Source organism: Epinephelus fuscoguttatus, linkage group LG5 (genome assembly GCF_011397635.1).
Source record: "Epinephelus fuscoguttatus linkage group LG5, E.fuscoguttatus.final_Chr_v1".
NCBI lineage: Eukaryota > Metazoa > Chordata > Actinopteri > Perciformes > Serranidae > Epinephelus > Epinephelus fuscoguttatus.
In genome coordinates, this window is record NC_064756.1 from 33,650,653 (window position 1) to 33,669,366 (window position 18,714).

The 18,714-nt window shown below is 42.5% G+C and overlaps 1 protein-coding gene across 1 annotated transcript in view; it reads left to right on the plus strand.

Moving 5' to 3' along the window:
* The first annotated feature begins 215 nt into the window (after window positions 1-215).
* nectin1b (nectin cell adhesion molecule 1b) overlaps window positions 216-18,714 on the plus strand; it is an 89,200-nt gene continuing 70,701 nt past the window's right edge. The window contains exon 1 of the mRNA XM_049576290.1: window positions 216-1,086. Coding sequence (XP_049432247.1) covers window positions 1,035-1,086 — 52 coding nt within the window. The 5' untranslated portion in view covers window positions 216-1,034. The remainder of the gene's footprint in view (window positions 1,087-18,714) is intronic.

An 18,714-nucleotide genomic window follows, 5' to 3' on the forward strand; every position in this document is an offset into this window, starting at 1 on the left:
TTTGCGCACAATGTGATCACCATCTGCTCCAAACTACTCATTTTAAACACCCTGTACGTGCTCGAAAAGTTTGAGAGTCACTTCCTAGGGGGCTACTAGGCTGCTGTAGCTTTCTGGTTTTTTTTTTTTTTTTTTTTTTCCCAGGCGATGCTTTTGCTTTTTGCAGGACAATCCAGGCTCCTCCCTTGCACAACGTCACCGATCCCGATCTCTCCCAAAGCGTCAGCGATAGTCAGCAGCACACTGTGGTGGCAGATCAGCGGGGCGGTGCGCATAGTGGGATAAAGAAACACTGTTTCATCCACAGGAAAGAAAAACGAGGAAAAGAGGGGGGACATCCCACCATTTCCAGAGTTGCAACAACTTCACCTGCCTGGTGTGCTGATCTCCGGCTGGCCGTGGCTGCAGACAGGGACAACCGGGAACTTAAGGAACTAACACCGGGACGGTACCAGCAGAATATCTGTTAGGTGCTGTGTCAATTTTTGCGGACGGAAGACAACATTTCCCCGGCGGAACTCTCCAAGTGTTGGAAACTTCCCAGCGCAGCATCGATCGAGGACCTCCCGCTCACTTTACCTCTGATCCACAATCCTGGAAGGAGGGAGAGAGTTGTGCAGCCGCTGCGGTGGATGGAGAAACAAAGGCTCCATGGTTAAACTAGAAGAGCTGCTTTGATAACTCTCCTTCTTCTCTCCATTTGCCTGCTGTTACCCAACAGACTCCATCATCCACACGGCACATCTGCAGCCGCTTGGATCTCATTTTGGGGACCCCGGCCAGGCTCGACTTAGTGCAAACTCTCCGCCAGAGCAAAGAAACGCCGCAGACGTGCCATTGATGCTTTGGTACGGAGAAGCGCAACACCGATCCTCTAGTTTTACGAAAGTCTCCTACTGCTCAGTGAGGGAGGTAGACTAGTTCGGATCCGAAGTGGGATTTGCAGAAGTTGCATGCTTGGTCTTTGTCGTCTCGAGTGATCCCCGTTCATCCACTCTCAGGTTATCAGACGAGATCCGGATAGTTGAGGTGCCATGGCGATGTGTGTGGGGATATGGATACTCCTGTTAGCGCTGCACGTCCAAGGTAAGCTGCAGGGAATCATCTGAGACATATGTGCTTTATTTTATCATCACATGCCTGCTCCCCACTTTGTGTGTGTGTGTGTGTGTGTGTGTGTGTGTGTGTGTGCTGCTTGATGTTTTTGCAAGACTTGATTAATGCATGAATGGGTGGATCGATTTGATGGCGCGGTTTGTGTTTTGGAACAAGATGTGCAAATGAGTGAGAGAAAATTGGAAAGTGTTTTCAGTCCTAGAGTCAAACCCACGGAAAACGGCTGCAGAATACTTATTGGGCTGCAAAAATAATGAAGTTACCCGAGCAGCAGGCAGATGGCGATATGTGCGAACCGTGCAGGGCCAGCAGACTCCCAAGTTTTCCAATATCTCATTGTAATGGCAACTCGGAGCCACACAGTGCTTCTGAATGATAATTGAAACCTGTGGCCTGTTCTGCTCAGCTCCTGTCTGCTAGGTAAATATTGTAGAATTACTTGAAGGACTCATGATGTCTGAATCCTTCATTTTAAACTGTTCATCAAATCCACAGGCCTTTGCTGCTTTTCATATTCACTCATGATGTTTCCTGAGGAAGAGTGACTCAGGACGTGGTGACATTTGTCTTCAACCCCTGTCATACTTTGAGACACTGTCCTGAATACATAATAGATCATAGAGGAAGAGAGGTGGTGTGTGTGTGTGTGTGTGTGTGTGTGTGTGTGTGTGTGTGTGTGTGTGTGTGTGTTTTGGGTGGAGAATTGGAGCACTGGTGGTTGATAAATGGAGTGATAATTTGACATTGATCATCCTGGCATTAAAGCTTCCTCGAGTGGGTCTAATCATTTAAACACATGCTTAATAAGTGTATTTGACTGCTATTGGATGGAGCATCATTATTCTGGTTATATTGACAACCGTCTAATTGGGAAACAAAACGAGCCAGAGGCAAAACGTCATGTATAGGCTACGCCTGTGTTTGTGTGTGATCCATTATCCGGGGGGGGGGGTTAAGGCTTAGCTGAAAGTTTACTGGTTTGTTTACATCACGGACAGGTAAATTCTGTCTGGCGCCCCTATTTTAAGAAAGGAATGGACGAGGGTCAAGTGTGGTCAAGGAATGTCCGATGATGTTTTGAATGGGACTGGGATCCTCATTTTCTCCGACAGACTGCAGCTTGTACACTCAAATGTTATGTTTTGGTGGTCTTTTTCTCGTCTAATGCGTCTGTACAGGCGCATATTTTATGTCACATCTGAGTTGTTTTTCTCCCACCTCCCTTTGAGCTCGAGAACAACCAAGATGTTGACCTTGTTCGCAGCGAAGCTCCTTGTGGCGTCATGTGTTTAAGACTGATTGAATACTTTGATCAAAAGCCCTGTCTGATTTACATTGAGATGATCCCTTTGCTTGTGGAGAAGATCAGGATTAACTGGTTCCCTTGGGATTCACGGTGGAAATCTTTTGAAGCTGTTCAATCAAGGGAGTGGAGAAATGTCTCAAAAATTGCTCTTAAAGCGTCCTGGAGTAAAGCAGGAGGTGTTTTCTAAGCCTAATTAGACACCGTATGAACAACTTGGCTCTTCTGTCTTTTTTTTTTTTTTTTTTTTTTTATTAGTGTAGTTTATTTAACCAAAGTGACTGCACAATTTGTGCTTTCAGACATCACTGTGAAGGGAAGGGCTTGGAAAATGTTTTATTTCAGCATCTGTTTGGACCCGTTTCTTTTGACATGCAAAAACAAGAATCTGGTCTTTCACCCTGAGGTTAAAGGGTGTCGCCATAAATGCCCACTGTCTTTGATGGCCTAATTGATATACAACATGTTCCAGACTCTCTCCTCATTACAGAAGCACAAACAAGTCGGAGAATGGCCCTAACAAATGCAAGTAGCAGCAAACCCTGTTGCAGTTATCCATCAGGGAAAGCCATTTGTGCTTGTCATGGTAATAACCATTTGTAAAAAACACAAGAGAGCCAAATTCATAAACAGAAAATATTCCGAGCCGTTCGCCAAATAGATTATCAAATAAAAGGAACATTGAGAATAATGCATTTGTGAATAAAAACGGCAGCTCTGTTCCTGCTTTCTTATATTAACACTCAGTCTCTCCAGTCTGATATTTAATTGAGTGTGGATTGAGTTAGCAACCAGGTGGTTGTTTATAGCTTGGCTCCATCCTCGGGTCCTGGTGCTGTTCGAGCCCATATAGATATCACTCTCAGTGGTGGGATAAAGAGATTTTCCAGCTCTAATTCCGCATCTTAGTTGGATTAAACATTGGGGAAATGAATGCTGAATGGTGGACGAGCATCAACTTTGAATGTACAATTATTCAGGAAGGGAAATTGTGCAGTTGTGAATTATAATCTTTGTAATGACTTGGCAGCGTGCGGGCGAAAATCACTCTGCTGGAGACCCCTGTTGTTCGGTTCTGTCAGTCATTTCATGGCAGTCAGTCAGAATAGTTTCATTTGAATGTTTGCTGGTAAGTTTCTCTGCTATACAACACAGCTGCATTATTTTGTGTGTCACTGCCCTTTAATTGAGTTTATTTGCTGTGTGAGTCTCACATGACACTTCCTGAAGGATGCAAACCACGGGTGATGTTTCCTGTTTGCTTTTGATAGACAGCTTTATTGTTTGACTCTTTAGGGTTAATTGCGAAGCCAACGGCCTGATTTCTATGCACAAGCTTGTCACCGAAGTCTGATGCACAACAGTTCATTTTGACTCATGACAACTGGTCACATGCTGTGCTGCTGGAGTGTGTATTTATTTTCCAGAGGCATTCTGCAAACTGAAGTCTACCTTTGTGTATGAAATGTCACGTACTTCAGTTGGATTGATTGACTGAACAGTTGGGGGGTCTGAGCACAATTGCAGGCATGTTCGTGAAATGTGTTGAAATAGATGTTTGATGTTGAGCGCTGAAACAGGCAGGAAAGTGTTTCCTCAGATGGGTCACGGAACAAATACTGCTGGAACATTGCAATTAGCATTTTGACTTTCCCTCTTTTTGAAGAAAATCTGTAATTGCTATTCCGTGGCATTTTACATTTCATTTGGATGACAGTTGTGATATAGTGTAATGGAGAGCGTCACTATGGGATTGTTGGGCCTTGATGGTTCGAGTGTGAATGCAAATTGCTCTGATCCTCATTCCTTTGGGGAGTCTCCCTTTGGTCCCTGCTGAGGTGATGGATGGGAGAGAGAGCAGCGAGTCCTGGGAGACTAGCTTGAGGGGAGCTGACAGGAGATTAAGCTTCGTTTTTGCCATAGAAACTAATGGAGGTACTTGGCCACTCAAACTTCATCTCTTAGAGCATTTAGCTCATTGTACTTGTGCTGTCAGCTCTTTAGCAAATCCTTCTCCAATGACTGCGTGAAATGTCTCTGTAAAATGTAGTTTCTCCTTTTTTTATGCGTCTGCTTTGATTCTGGAAATGGAGTTGCCCTTCGTTAATTTCAGTGATTTCTCTTTTCTTTGGTAAAGTATGTGAATTAACTAAGTTTTGTTCCCACACCGCAGCAGTTAATGTAAAAAGCACATTCTCAGTTTTCTTTTGTTAGTTCACGATGCACATTACCAGCCCCTTGGTCTCTACATAAAGGCTGCAGTATCACAAAATAGATTAATAAAACATGACAATAAGCGCTGAACCTAAATAATGGAAAGGTTATGCCAAAATGGAGTGTTCTCTGCGTGCAGACGACTGCACAAATACTATTAAAGGCTGAATGAATTAGCTCTGCAACTAACAGTTATTTTCATTATTGATTAATCCGCCCATTATTCTCTCAGATAATCGTTTTGTCGATAAAATGTCAGAAAACAGTAAGATATGCCCTGTTTAATTTTTCCAGAGCCAAAGGTGACGTCTACAAACAGTGTATTATATCCAGCCTATAGTCCTAAAATCCAAAACTATTCAGTTTATCAGCCCTGTCACCAGAGGAAAATGTTGGCATTGTATGTTTCTGCAAACCACAGACAAGTTACATTTGTATGTTTCATACAGATCATATCAACGATTCTAAAGCGATGTAGTTCTGATTGTCCGTGTATGAGCTGACTTTTACATCAGGAGGTGGAGGGGATGGTGGACGGCGTGGCACCTGGGCGAGATGGTTTCCATCCGTAGACCACTGTTCTAGACCGGAGAACAACAAAACCAGTGCTTTTTAGTGAGACATGGACTACATTTTCATTGATGCCACCATAACTGGATGTTTAAGCCAAAGCATGATCTTTTCCTAATCATAACCTTATGGCTAAATTTGACCACACATTAGCCACAGTGTTGTTGAAATGTAAAGTTTACACATATCTGCAAAAAAAAAAAAAAAAGCACGAAACCAGCAATTTTTTTGCTTTCTTACTCAAGAACTTACTACCACAGTTATTTGGTTATGAAAAAAGTCACCAATGACTTTTCGGTCAATTGACTAATCGATTAATAAACTAGGCCTTATTGTTGCAGCTTCAGAATGACTGTTTAGCTGTTTTCTCATATGAACTCTAGAAAATGTCCAGAGAATCGGGTCTGGACATTGTTCGGAGTTCAGAATTTCCCTTTCACACATGCAGGAGATTGTCTGTGTCAGAAGCGCTCTCACCTTCAGGAAGTACTTTGTTTATCTTAAGTGAGGGGTGGTACCTTGGTAGAGCATGCAGGAAGCAGGACATAATGCAGATTACACAGCAGTCACATACCCGATTTGTAATTCGCTCATAAACAACCGAATGTCTTGCTGTTCCTCGAATTTGTCTGATGATTCCAGCTTTAGCCCTTGCGGACGGAAGTTTGCGAATCTCATCATCGCCCCAGCTAGACATTTTTATTGCCATCTTTGTGTAAATTACTCTACTTCTTTATCATCGGATGTTTGTTGTCTTCCAGCTTCGTGTGAGCTGCATGATAGAAACATCATCAATGCGCCCACTCGTTCATTGTGAATTCGCCAGACAGTAATATATAAGTCCGTTTACTGTCCGATCCAACTGATTGAGACATTTGCATTCTCACATACAGCTCCTTTGGGTAATGTCTAGATAATTTCAGGTTTGCAGTGCATGTGTTAGAGGGGCTTTAAATGAAGTTAACCTTTTTGATGGTTTGGAGTCGGTAGTTTACATGCAGGGTTTTAGTCTTGATAAGGAATTAATGAATGTGTCAAGGCCTCAAGTGAGGAGCTTACAGCTGCATGTCTCTGTGATGATGAAACACTTTGGATCACTGGATGAAGCTATTTTAGGGGATATGGAAGGATAGTCAAATATCACAAGTAATGTTTGTCCCAGACACCGGCTGTCTAAGGTTACCAGACAGCTTGTTTTGTCAGAACATGCAGTTCGGTATCATATGCAGTGTTTTGATTTGGTTGTTATTTTGGTGTATAGTGTCTGTTAGGTGTCCCTTTGCTTTCTTCACACCAGACAGTCACCATGTTGGATCAGGACGGAAAAGACGTTTATCAGGAAGCTGCAGCTGCAATTTTCTGCTTTAAATCCTTGAAATTCGTCTCTGTTTCAGCTCAAATCGCAGAATCAGCAAAGTAAGGAAAAAGGAAATCAATAAAGGGGATCAAATCTCGCCCTGAGCTTTTCTGATTTGGCATTAATCTGTCGAGTCGTTTTCTTTCTATTTAGCCGATCCTTGTCAAGGGATTAAATGGTTAAATTCCTGCTCTGCTCTTGAGAATGAGAATGGCATTGACTGACTACACTTGTTCCATATTTTCCTTGCAGTTTGTCAGATAGCTGTTCCAGCATCAGAGGATAGGCTTATTATGGTTCCTGAGTTGATGTAAATCTTCTCTGAAGAAAAAGCAAATAATCTCACATGTTGGAGGGATTCTGACAGTCTGCACTGTTTTTATGTGCCTGCGTCTTGGCTCGCCAATAGCTTGGAGAGTTTCTTTGCAGTATTTCTCCCTTAGAGCTCAGTTACTATAGTTACTACCTGTAATCAGTCATTTCAGTAAAGGCAAATCATATTTATTTCTTCACAGGAACTGCATCCATTTCTGTGTTTTTCCGAGCTGCTGTGCAAAAGAAGCGCTGCCTTTTAAATGCATCATTTTTATTTTTTTTGTGCAGTCGTCTTGTATTTTCTGCTTCACCGGTTAAAAAACAAGAAATCATAAGGGAATACCATGCTTTGCTCATTGTGTCTGGCTTTACAACTGGGGCATTTAGTCACAGGCTGATCTGGGATTGAGAGAGTGGATAATTCCTGGTCTTCCCACAAAGGCTGTATGCCTTTAAAATAAAGCAGATCTGATCAGGGCAGCCCCCACCCCCCCATGACTGCCTGAACAAGTCAATTTACAACAGGCAGCTGGGCTGATGTGCCTCCATTAAGGAGCACAGGAGTCCTGATAACCAGTCAGTGAACAACCTGCTGAGTTTGAGGATGAAGGGGAAAATGGAAGCTGTAATGTAAAAAGACAAAGTCTGTCAGTAGCTGACCATCAAGCAGTGTCTCAAAAACAAATAAATAAATAAAAAAAATGTGTATTTTCTGTCACCAGTTTGGATTGATTAGCTCTGAGGTTTTGTTCCATTGGCTGTGTATTGCACTCATGGCTTTTCTCTGAACTAGTTGAGGTGGACTGGGATTCATTTTAAAACTTGATGGACTAGTTGTTGCTGTTGCCATGTTTTTTTTGTTGTTGTTTGACTCAGTTGAATTTTGTGCTGACTTGTGCAGTCTGTTGACAGGAGCTGGCCTGCAGCTCTGCCTCTTCCTGTCCTGGGTCAGACCGATGTATCAGTTTGCTGATGTATTGCGCCAATAAGGGCCTTAAATTAGGGATTTAATCGAAGTTTCTCCCTGACAACAGTGTCAGTCTGATGTTGCTCTTTGCCACTATTTTAGACAATTCCACTGCTGAGATCTAATATTTCCAGGTTCAGTATGTAAGATTTAGGGGCATTTAGGGGCATCTAGCAATGAGGATTGCAGATTGCAACCAGCTGAAACATCTCCCAGTTAGATTTCCTTCAGCGTCATTTAGGGGGGTTTAACTGCATGATAAATTATCTGCAGAGGTCTCTTCCTCTCCAAAAGAAACACCTGGTTGTTTTTAAACCAGTTAAAACACTGAATGAAGCAATTTCGAATTTAAAGAATCAGTGTTTTGCAGATGCTGCAGAGGGGCTGCTAATGACAGTGGCAGACACTGAAATGCATTTATCCTTATCTAGAGACAGTGTTTGGTTTGTCCATTCTGGGCTTCTGTAGAAACATGGACGTGCAACATGGCGGACTCCGTGGACGAGGACCTGCTCTCTATGTAGATATTACTGGCTCATTCTAAGGTAATGAAAACACAATTCTTATCATGTTCCATTTCTGCCAATTTAAATCCTTTACACTGGACCTTTAATTGTTGTATAATTTAAGTATAATACATTTTTCATAGCCAACAATGCCTTTCCCTGTCTAAGTTTCTTCCATCCTGCCCTAAATATTTGAAAGAACCATTTTATTCTCGATTTTATTGGAGATTTCTTATGCCTTTGACACCCGCCTGCTGAATAAGAGGCTTTTCTATCCTTTGAAAGCAAATTCTGCTGAAAATTCCGACACTTTTCTGAATTTGTGACCTCAAGCAGGTCAACTTTATAAGACACTGAATATTTACACAAACTGCCTCCAACTTCTGACTGCAAACATCTGTACCACCTTCAAAAACCATATCTGTCAATCCCATTACAAGCCTTCCAGCTCACCCACTGCACATGCCATCCACTGATAAATACCCTCCAGGGGTGAATCTGAAATGGAACATTAGCTTGCCGAGCACATCCGAATGAAGATATCGAGCATTTCTGAAAATTTAGCAGCGGTTTCAATCCTTAGTTGCGGAAATGTTCAGAATCAAAGTGGTATCGAAATTTCCGTCATTGTTACAGAGCACCCGGGGTTTTGCGAGGCTCAGAGCTGATCTCCTGCCAGAACTTTACATTTTTCTCTTTTACTTTCTACAAACTTGGATGCACCCCCCCTTCCCCTTTATCCCTCTTCTCCCCTTTCCCCCCGTCTCCTCGCTCTGCCTTTGAGGACGGTGCTTGCTGAGAGTCGGCTTGGTTAGCACTTGATACAAAAGGGGGTTTGTTTCATGAAATGTTTCCCTTTTTAATGAGTGATGGTGTTCGCTCATTTAATATTCCGCACTGATATCTCTCCGGGAGCTGACTGTGCTTCAAAGCAACAGCGTGATTGTAAATGGGAGTGGGTGAAGGGGGGGCAGCAGCAGCAGCGGTGGCGTTGGTGTTAAAAGAGAAGGGGTGGGGGAGGGGGGGGGCTCCTTAGAAAACACAAACACAGGTTTATTTATTCTCCCTGACATATAGCTAAGCTTCCCGTGTGCTGCAGCTTGGTGCAAAGCTCCTTAGTGCCCTCGTCCTGTGCAGACAGACTAGCAGAATATGACTGATAACAGGTCAGCTCTGTGTCTGTCATATTTCTCTCCGTGTGCACCTTTCATTCATGTTTGCACCTTTCCCTGCTGTGATCGACTTGAGAGATAATTGCTCAGTTCAAAAGGATTTCAATTGCTTATATGCCATCATTTCTCAGAATATATTAGCTATCATTTTTCTCTTCGCCTACAGCAAAATAGACACCATATAGTTTAACATTGCTGGCCATTATACTGAGATTGAGGTCAGCCTACACGAGTGGTAGAAATTCTTCATATTGCCTGTTTGTTAGCGCACATGTTTCAACTTTGCTGTGAATGAGATGAAGATAAACACAGAGATGGCCTGCAGTTTGGCATCGATCCTTCCGTTTTGTTAGTAGGGTCTATTCCAAAGCAACTAATGTAGTCTGCTATTGATTCCCCAGTTTCAAGCCTGGCTGAATTTGACTTCAGTTTTGCATTGTTTTTAGAAAGTCAGGTGTGCCAAATGGCCTCCTTCCTGTATGCCCTGTCTGTTTTTTTTTAAAAATTGGCATGGCATTGGCTGTGGCTGTCAGTAGATTTTATATTTAAATGTGTGTGAAAAAGAGGTGGGCGAGTGAGTAATGGAATCACTAGTCCCACCGCAAAGCAGGGAAAGGGGTTGTGTTTATCCCTTTATCTCGAGCTGTACCAGACGGAGTCTGCGTCAGCACTGCAACTACTTAAACTATTGACTTGTATGCAGAAAAGCAAAGCTGTAGAGTATGGCTTTGTTGTGCTTTACCTACATTTCCTTAAGATCTTTTCAGTTCCTACATCTATTAGGAGACAATTCTATGAACGTGAACCAAAGGGACTTCCTTGCACATCCCCTTCACATTTGAGGTCTCCATCACAGGGAGTGAGCACAGGGCTGCTGCACTATCCCTAATGTATTATTTCAGGGACTGACAGGCTGGAAAGCAGGTTTCCCCCATGAGGTCCTGCTGATGCACCTGTCTGTCCTCTTCCACCCTTTGTCTCTTCTTACAAGGTCCATGTTTATATTTGAAAATATGTGACACAGTTCTTTAGGGATATATCAGCTGACATTTGCTGCTTGTTTACATGAATATGACATAAGCTTAAGATTTTGGCAAGGGTGCATCAAGTTAATTTTGAATTGCAGTAATGATATGTCTAAGACAGGACATTGTAGAGTTGCAGAAGAAGTGCCAGTGCGAAATATGACAGCAGATATAAAATAAAAGCACATTTTGAACGGTAAGCCATTGAAATTTTATGCAAACTAAACTTAATTTGCCAAACATTAGGGCGAAATATAAATAAAAATGGATCCCACTAAACTTTACATCAGTTTCTTTTTGTCTGCCAACATACAGTATATCGTGACGCCAGTATTTCTGTGATGCCCGTCTCTTATCTTCTATAGATTATATCTATCGGCAGCTACTTTGCATTTACCCAACTTGTTATTTTTAGTATCAGACAGAGGGATCACATTTCCAGATCTGCAAAATGTTCAGTGATAATGTCTTTCATTTGATATTTGTGTTACAGCAGCTCATGGCAACTAAAGTACAGAGTTTAGGTTACGGCTGTCGGGTTATGATTGATTGGTAGATTTTCAGTATGCAGCTAAAACAATGTGACAGTTAGCCACTTTGTTAGCATGCAGGTTGCAGTAACGTCAGCCATAATAGCTAGAGAAAACATTACTTTGCAAGACGGCTAAGCTGTTGTGTGCTGTTTTTTTAGATGAATTGCCAAGCTTGTTGTAGACTTGTGATGTGCCAGTTTCCTTTGGCATATCTGGCACTCAACTCTTTGGGGGTCATCTTTGTACATTTTGAAGCTATTACAGACTCTTCACTTTCTTGACATCTTGAAAATGTGTCTGTTAGCCTGTTGCAGGTGGTAGTAGTGTTGTAGTCACAAAACTAGATTGATGACTTGTTTACATGTCCTTGTCTGAGAGTAACTAATAATCTATGCTGATGCATAATGAATTCGGTTGGATCACTGTATTTTTTCTGATTGATGGGATTTTGGGGGTAATCATGAAGAAAAACGGAGCATTTTGATTTGGACATTGATTACCATGGCAGTGATCGATGCTTGGAAGCATGGATCAACCCAAGTTTAGGTTAGGAGAAAACCACCAAGGCAACTGAAGTAAGGTTAAACCATGGTTAAGTTTAGGCAAGGAAAAAACGAAAAATTCATTGCTTGCGGTTATAGAATGTTCCAGGTCATAGATGCCCTGGATTTGACTACTAGTCGGCATTGACTTTTTGTCTGGGTTACTTTTTACTATTTGCCCTGAAGGTAATCCTTTCTAATGGAGAATAGTTGCATATAAAATGCCTGCTGTACCCCCCACCCACCTCTCTCCTCCTCCTCACTTCTTCTTGCCTCCTCCAGCTAAATAACTTTGCCAGGGGTTTCCACATGGGAGCTTCCACTCTGGCAGCACACGTCTTGCTTGGCTACAGGTTTGCAAGTGGAATTAACCAGTCAGGAATCTGGAAAAGGGCTTTGATACCAGTAAAGGACTCACGCAGGGCCATTTTGTAGTTTACAGCAATTGTCAGCTGAGCCGTGAAGATGCCAAATGTCACTTCAGGACAGAGAAACAGACGGTTTGGGGGTCAAGCCCCCCCCCCCCCCCGTCTCCCACCCACGTGCCAAACATATGAGTTGTAACATTTATATGATGGTAAGTTATGCAGATATAAGTGGCCACAAGAACACCCACTCACTGACCCTGCACCCACGTAGCCCATAGTCTCACAGAGTGAGAGTGAACAGTGCAGTTTCCTGCCTTTATTGATGCATCTGAGTTCCTCTGCCACTTTAACCATATGTTCTGTTTACATTGTGCACAAGCATAGAAAATATTTATTTGAGATGGATACAGGGGCTTGTGATTGTTCCCGGGGCTTGTACCTCCTTCGTCAGCAATATAAAACTGAAAATAGACGCTAAAGAGGAACAAATGTTGGAACTAGAAATTTGATATAGAGGCTGTTTAATACCACAGCAAAACCGTTAAAATACCTCCCCTCCTCTGGCCCTGCAAACTCATACCTCTCACGATGCCAAGTTTCAAATTGTTCTGCAGAATGGGTCTAAGGATTGTACCTTCCTTTATAAGTCGTGGAAGAAAATTTGCAAGGGAAAATAACTGCCTACATGTAAAGAGGAAAAGGGGAAATGGAGATTTACATGTAGACCCTGCGGGGGATGAGAGTGTGCACAGGGTCATGCTGTTCCTGAATGAGACTATGTTCCAAGGGTGATTCTCGTTTGCCTTTAAATAGTGTTCTTGGCTGTAGTTGTATTTAGGCACATTGGGGCTGCTCGCTAGAAGAAAAGACTTGAGCAAATAAAAGTTCATTCAATTTTTTCCAGCTCATTAGGCCTTTTTTCTTTTCCTATGCGGGAAGCCAGTGAACCCCGACACACACACCAACTCATATTCTCCATTTAAGCTATCTTCAAACAAATGCCTGTTGCATAATTGTAAGAATATAATGACACATAAAACAGTAAATTAAATTAAAAGCTCCATGATGTGCTAAAGATCATATTGTCCGCTGAATTAGTTTAATTAAAGCCTCTCTTAATTTGAGTAATGAGTGATTCAGAAGCTCAATCAGATCTTTCAGAACAAGTGGGTTCAAGTCAAGATTAAATTGAAGTCCTATGTTTCAATAGAGTGCTCAATATGCTATGAAAGTAGTCACGGGTTGAAACTGATTGGATTTGCCCCACATTGTCATGGGTGTGTTTCATCCCTGCTGTTTGTGAAATTTTGGTGAGGCTGAAAAAATGAGAAGCAATTCCTGCCAGAGTGAGTGGCGCTCCAGTGGAAGTAATCCAAATAACAGGGGGCTGATTCTGTATGGCATGTGGGATTTATAGGGTTAATCCTATTGATTGGGTTGTGGGATTTGCCAGTGTAATTCTGGTGGAAGTTTTTCTGACTTCTCGCCGTTGGAGGGATTCGGTGTGTGAGATTCAGCCCCCCCCCCCCGTTGCCCTAACCCCTCTTTTGCACCACTGACGTTTCCTGACTGGCGTGGGGTGGGTGTTTGTTTTTCCTGGGAAGACCCAGGAAGGGGTTCACCGAGGCATGAACATGTGTGTGTGGGTCTGTGTGTGCATGTGCTCCGTAGAATGCGCAAATGCATACGTCTGTGCGCAGGCCTGCGGCAGAGGCAGCTTCACGTTGCCGGCCCTGCTCCCCCCTGATCCTGACCCACTTTCTTTTCCCCGCTCGGCGCTCCCTCTTTAATTGCCGCGCGGCACACTGAGGCCATCTGCTCGACTGAGGCCCGTCGCCATGGAGATGCTGGGAGGCTTTTCGGATTTGCTGTGGACTGACCAACAGGGAAAATAGAGGTCAGGGAATGGGGGTAGGGTGTTGGACAGTCATAGGGGCACCAGATCTGTGTTACCAAATACTGACAGCAATAGTACACCTGTATGATACATCTGAAACTGATTCTGTCACGTCCTCTCAGTGCTTTTTTTTTAAATGATATGTTGCTGGGCAAAATCAGCTTTTTCAGGATATTTGGTCCAATGGATTCAATGGGGCCTGAGAGGCTCTCCTAAATCTGAGGGGAATGGAACATTTTAATCCCCCAATTTAGCCTGAAACATGAAAATAATGACATTTTGAATTACATGGATTTGATCTGACACCAATAGCAAGCTACAATGTCCCAAACTGGAAAAAAACAAAAAGTTTATCTGAAACTTTTTCACATGCAGTTGTATTTATTGATTCCAGAGGGGGAAAAGTTTCTGAATATTACAAATTACATATTTCACTTTTGCTATGAGGGCATTTTTTTTAACAAAGGGCTATTCATCTGTGTTAAGATTACTGCATTGCCCCAGTCAGATGTGTATTTAGCGGCGTCTCATCTGCCTGCTCCGATCATATTGAGTTGTGTTCCTTTATCCTCATGAGTGTCTTTGTATATTTTGCTGCTCCTGCTTATTTCCTTTCCAATGACACGCCTCAGTGAGGAAGCAGTTGTGCTGTGTTTCCAATTAACACTCAGGCATATTTCAGAGCCGTGGTCGGCGCGGCTAGGCTGCCTCTTGCTCCTCAGTCTGTCAGCTGCACTTGCATCAAGCCTGTCCCGCGTGTTGTTTAAACATTCAGGTATTCCATGCTGGTTCCACGGGATCATTCAGCCAAATAGCCAGGCTTTTTATTCCAGGAGAATGTTTTACTTAAATGGCTCTAATGGAGTCTTGGTATTGACCTCTGGCACATGCACAGTGCTGAGCTTTGGGAGACACTCTTTATATTTACTCCTCTTTTAAAGGTCAATATTGGTAGCTGTCATTTCTGAAGTGCCATTTATAGGTCAATACCTCATTAGTAATCTGGGGGAGTTTGGATCAAATGCAGCTGCTGTCTTGTCTGCAGCCATTTACACTTTCCAGTTCAGAGCAAAGCCACAGAATTATTTTGCACAGATGCAGAACACAACATGTTTAATTTAGTTAAGATAATGGGGCTTATTTCATTCTGGAGCTGGATTTAACAATTATTTACCCTATTTTTAGCACAGGGATGTTTTAATTATTTTTCAAACTGTTTGATCCATTCAATGGAAGAAAATAATGAGAAGCTGGAATGTTTTTTGGTAGTTTTGCTTGATGAATGACTTAAATTAGGGGTGCACCAATTGTGAAATTCTGGGCCCATACCAATGTTTAAAGTAACAGTTTGGCTGATAGCCGATATTGATGTTTTTGTTGTTGTTGTTCTTATTTATTTCCCCCTTTGTGCAATGGTAACAAAGAAATCGTCATTATAAAAAAAACAACAGTTTTAAAGTCATTCAGCCCTTCATTGTGCTCTATTTGAAGGAACAGAAATTCAGTCCCACAAATCTTTGAAACTGCCTTTAATGTGACCTTCTTTCACCTGAAAACGTGTTTTTAAAAACTGCTTCAAAATACTTCTCACTTATATACGATATCATAATTCCCTTTAACTTCGATTTTATGTTGCTGTGAAAACCTCAATGAATTTCTCCTTCAAACAGCTGGATTTATTCAAGTTTCTCAGCAAAAACTAAATTTTACAAAAGTACATTTGAATACATCATAACATTATAATTTACCTTCGCCTAAAAGTCATTTTTACTGAATAGAGCTTGAACGCTTCATAATGTAACTCAATGTAACGTCTGTTAGCGGCTACCTCCGGCCACAGGCAGCCAACAGCTAATGTTAACTAGCTCTCCTCATGCCAATACAACACATATTGTTATTTCCAATGTAGCATTATCAGGGAAACAATAGGGTGCATCATCTGACGCATTGATAGGGAGTTAACTGCACCCTTTCGTCCTCAAGGCGTCCCCAGGGAAGATCTCTGTTTGTCCCAAATATGTTTTCTATTGTCCTCGGTTGATTGGACGCCATTAATCTTGAGCCCTGCTTTTTTGCCTGCGCAAAATTGATTTGGCGCAACGCAAAAACATCGGCCACTGCTATCGCTGAATATTATCTTATTTGCCAGTAGGCCGATGGTAGTCAACAAGGCAAATATCCGGCGATATCAGTGTTTGACCAGTAAATCGGTTCATCACTTACGGATTAATAAATTAACATAAATGTTGTCAATTGATTTTTTTATAACCAACCTGCATTAATTGACTCATTGTTCCAGCACTATTACAACCATTAGGCTACAGTCATGCTGTTGCTGTAGGATACAATAGCTTTAGTAGGTGTTTATGCGATCAGTAATGTGTGTTGTGTGTGTAGTCAGCATGTCGTGGCAGACATACTTTACCGAGAAGGCAAGTGTGCACCTCTTCCATGAAATTCTACTACATTGTGGTGTCTGAGTAACAGTGTGTTCCTACCAGATTGCTTAACAAGAGTCAGACCTCCTACGAGGGCTGTCAGAATGCGCCGACTTTGATGTCGTCACTATCTGCATAGATGCCTCAGACAGCTTATTTTGCTCCTCCATCACCTGCCAGTGACAGAGAAACACAGGAGGCTGTGACAGCGGAAAAGGTAGCTCTGTCAATTTAAACTCCAGTGAGCGCTTGATCTCTGAGCTGCCCAAATGTACAGTCGAGCTGAAGTTAACAAGACAATGTACCCAGTGCCTGTAATTGGACCAGGCCCTTTTCAGAAGTCTGGAGAAGATAGAGAGACCGTCAGTCAGCCTGCTCTCCAGTCAAGGTCACGATGTCGAGCGCTGGATGTGTTGTATTTGCTACCATGCCCTTCGTCCTATCACAGCTTATCCAGCTGCTGCTGTGCAGAGGTGGGGTGAGAACTGCTGCGCTCTGTGGGCAGCACCCTAGATTATGTGCTCAGAGAGATTAATCAAATCGTATGATGTTATGCTATGAAAGAGTGACCAAGTAAAGTTTCATCCAGCCGGTTTTACCCACATTTACCCCTTAAGCTGCATTGAATGTTGTTTTGTTTGTCCGTCCTGCCTTTGCCAAAGGGGCACTACATTTATAGCTTGACATGAACTGCTGCAGTGATGAGAAATAAACTGTCTTTCCAAAGGATTATGTCACGGCCGTGCACTGTGGACAGACCTAGTTAGCTGGAGTGATTTTCATAGTCCTTGTTGTGCCAAACTCCTGATTGCAGTTTGAATGGGGGCCACGCTAAAGGAGGACTCTAATTACCCCTCCTCAAGTGCACATGCTGACTGCGCAGTGGTGCCTTTTTGATTTGTTTAACAAGGGCCGCCTGCCTCTTCTCTCCTTACTTGAACTGAGCTTTACCGCTACTTTTAGTACCATCAGACTCCGAACTGTCCTCTGCAACCGTGTCTGTGGCTGCTTATGCTCAGAAGCCTATACTAAAAAGAATTTTATTCCCTTTTTATGGACAGCAGGAGGAAGAAAGGTTGTTCACTATTCAACAGTATGCAATCCACTCCACCACTCAACGGAATATTTATTTATTTACCCTCCCGGTGCCATTTTGGTCTGCAGAATCCCTGGAGAGGAAAATGCATTAAGCCACTCACTGTATTTACTTGTGTTGGATTGATGCTGATGTGTGAGGGCAGGCCAGAGGATGGAGGATGGGAAATTGATCATCGGTGAATGAGTGTCAGGGGAATCTTGACATCCACAACTGCTTTTCACGCTTGGAGCTCGGAGAATCCATCAAGCAGAAACTCTGCGCCATCTGAGAATACATCTACTTACAAAATAGATTAAGACATTGGTGTTTGTCGAGGCATACACACTAGTGATGCGCTTTATTTGATTGTATGAGATAATTGACTCGCTGTGCTTGTTTGCACCTTCCAGGTCATTATGGTAAACCCAAACACACACACACACGTCATGGTACTGAGCCCCGGTACATTTGTTAATGTGTTTCCGCTCACTTATAGTGACGATATGCTCATGCAGTGTGAAAATAAGACCATTTTCCATAGTTACACTTTCTCTAAAAGTATAAATAAATGGATGGATTGCAGACTTACAGATCCCTCCAGGAGTTTATGGCATTGATCTTTAAACACAAAGAAAAACTTGACACAAAAAAATCCCACCAAAAATCAGCAATATTTGCACCGGTCTTATGAACATCCCAGTGGTTTGCAGCAGCGGTGTTTGCCTGCATAGAAGCTGTCGATTTTATAATTCCTCTGCAGTACATCAACGCCAAATCAACAAAACACTGGCCTTTGACTCACTGCTGGTTGCTGCTCTTATGCCAAGGATAAACACAGAAAATGTCTTGATACATTTCACAACAATCTGCAGCACAATTAGCATCTTCAGTCACAATCACCACAAGATCAAGATAATCATAACAATCACAGCAGGAGGAACTGGTTAAGTACAGCCGGCTGTGAAGATGGCCACAGTGGTATTATGTTTGAAAGAAAGTGAGCTGTTAGATAACTGAAGGCTTGTGGTATTATATTAGGAAAAAAATGTCCAAGTGATGGGTGGATTAGCAGTTTTTTGCACTCAAATCGAAGAGCGCCGAACAAAATGCTCTGTGTAATAGTTTAGGTCTTTTGTGGAGGATCGCTCTATTGAGTATGGGAATGACAGTCATGCATTTGAAAGGTAATCCCTGGAGCAAAGGTCTGGTTTATTTAACATTTACACAAAGAGCGCCTCCAAAACTGAGCACAGCTAAGAGTCTGTATTCTGCAAATACAGTTTGAATAATGAATGATATCCTTTTAAAATTCC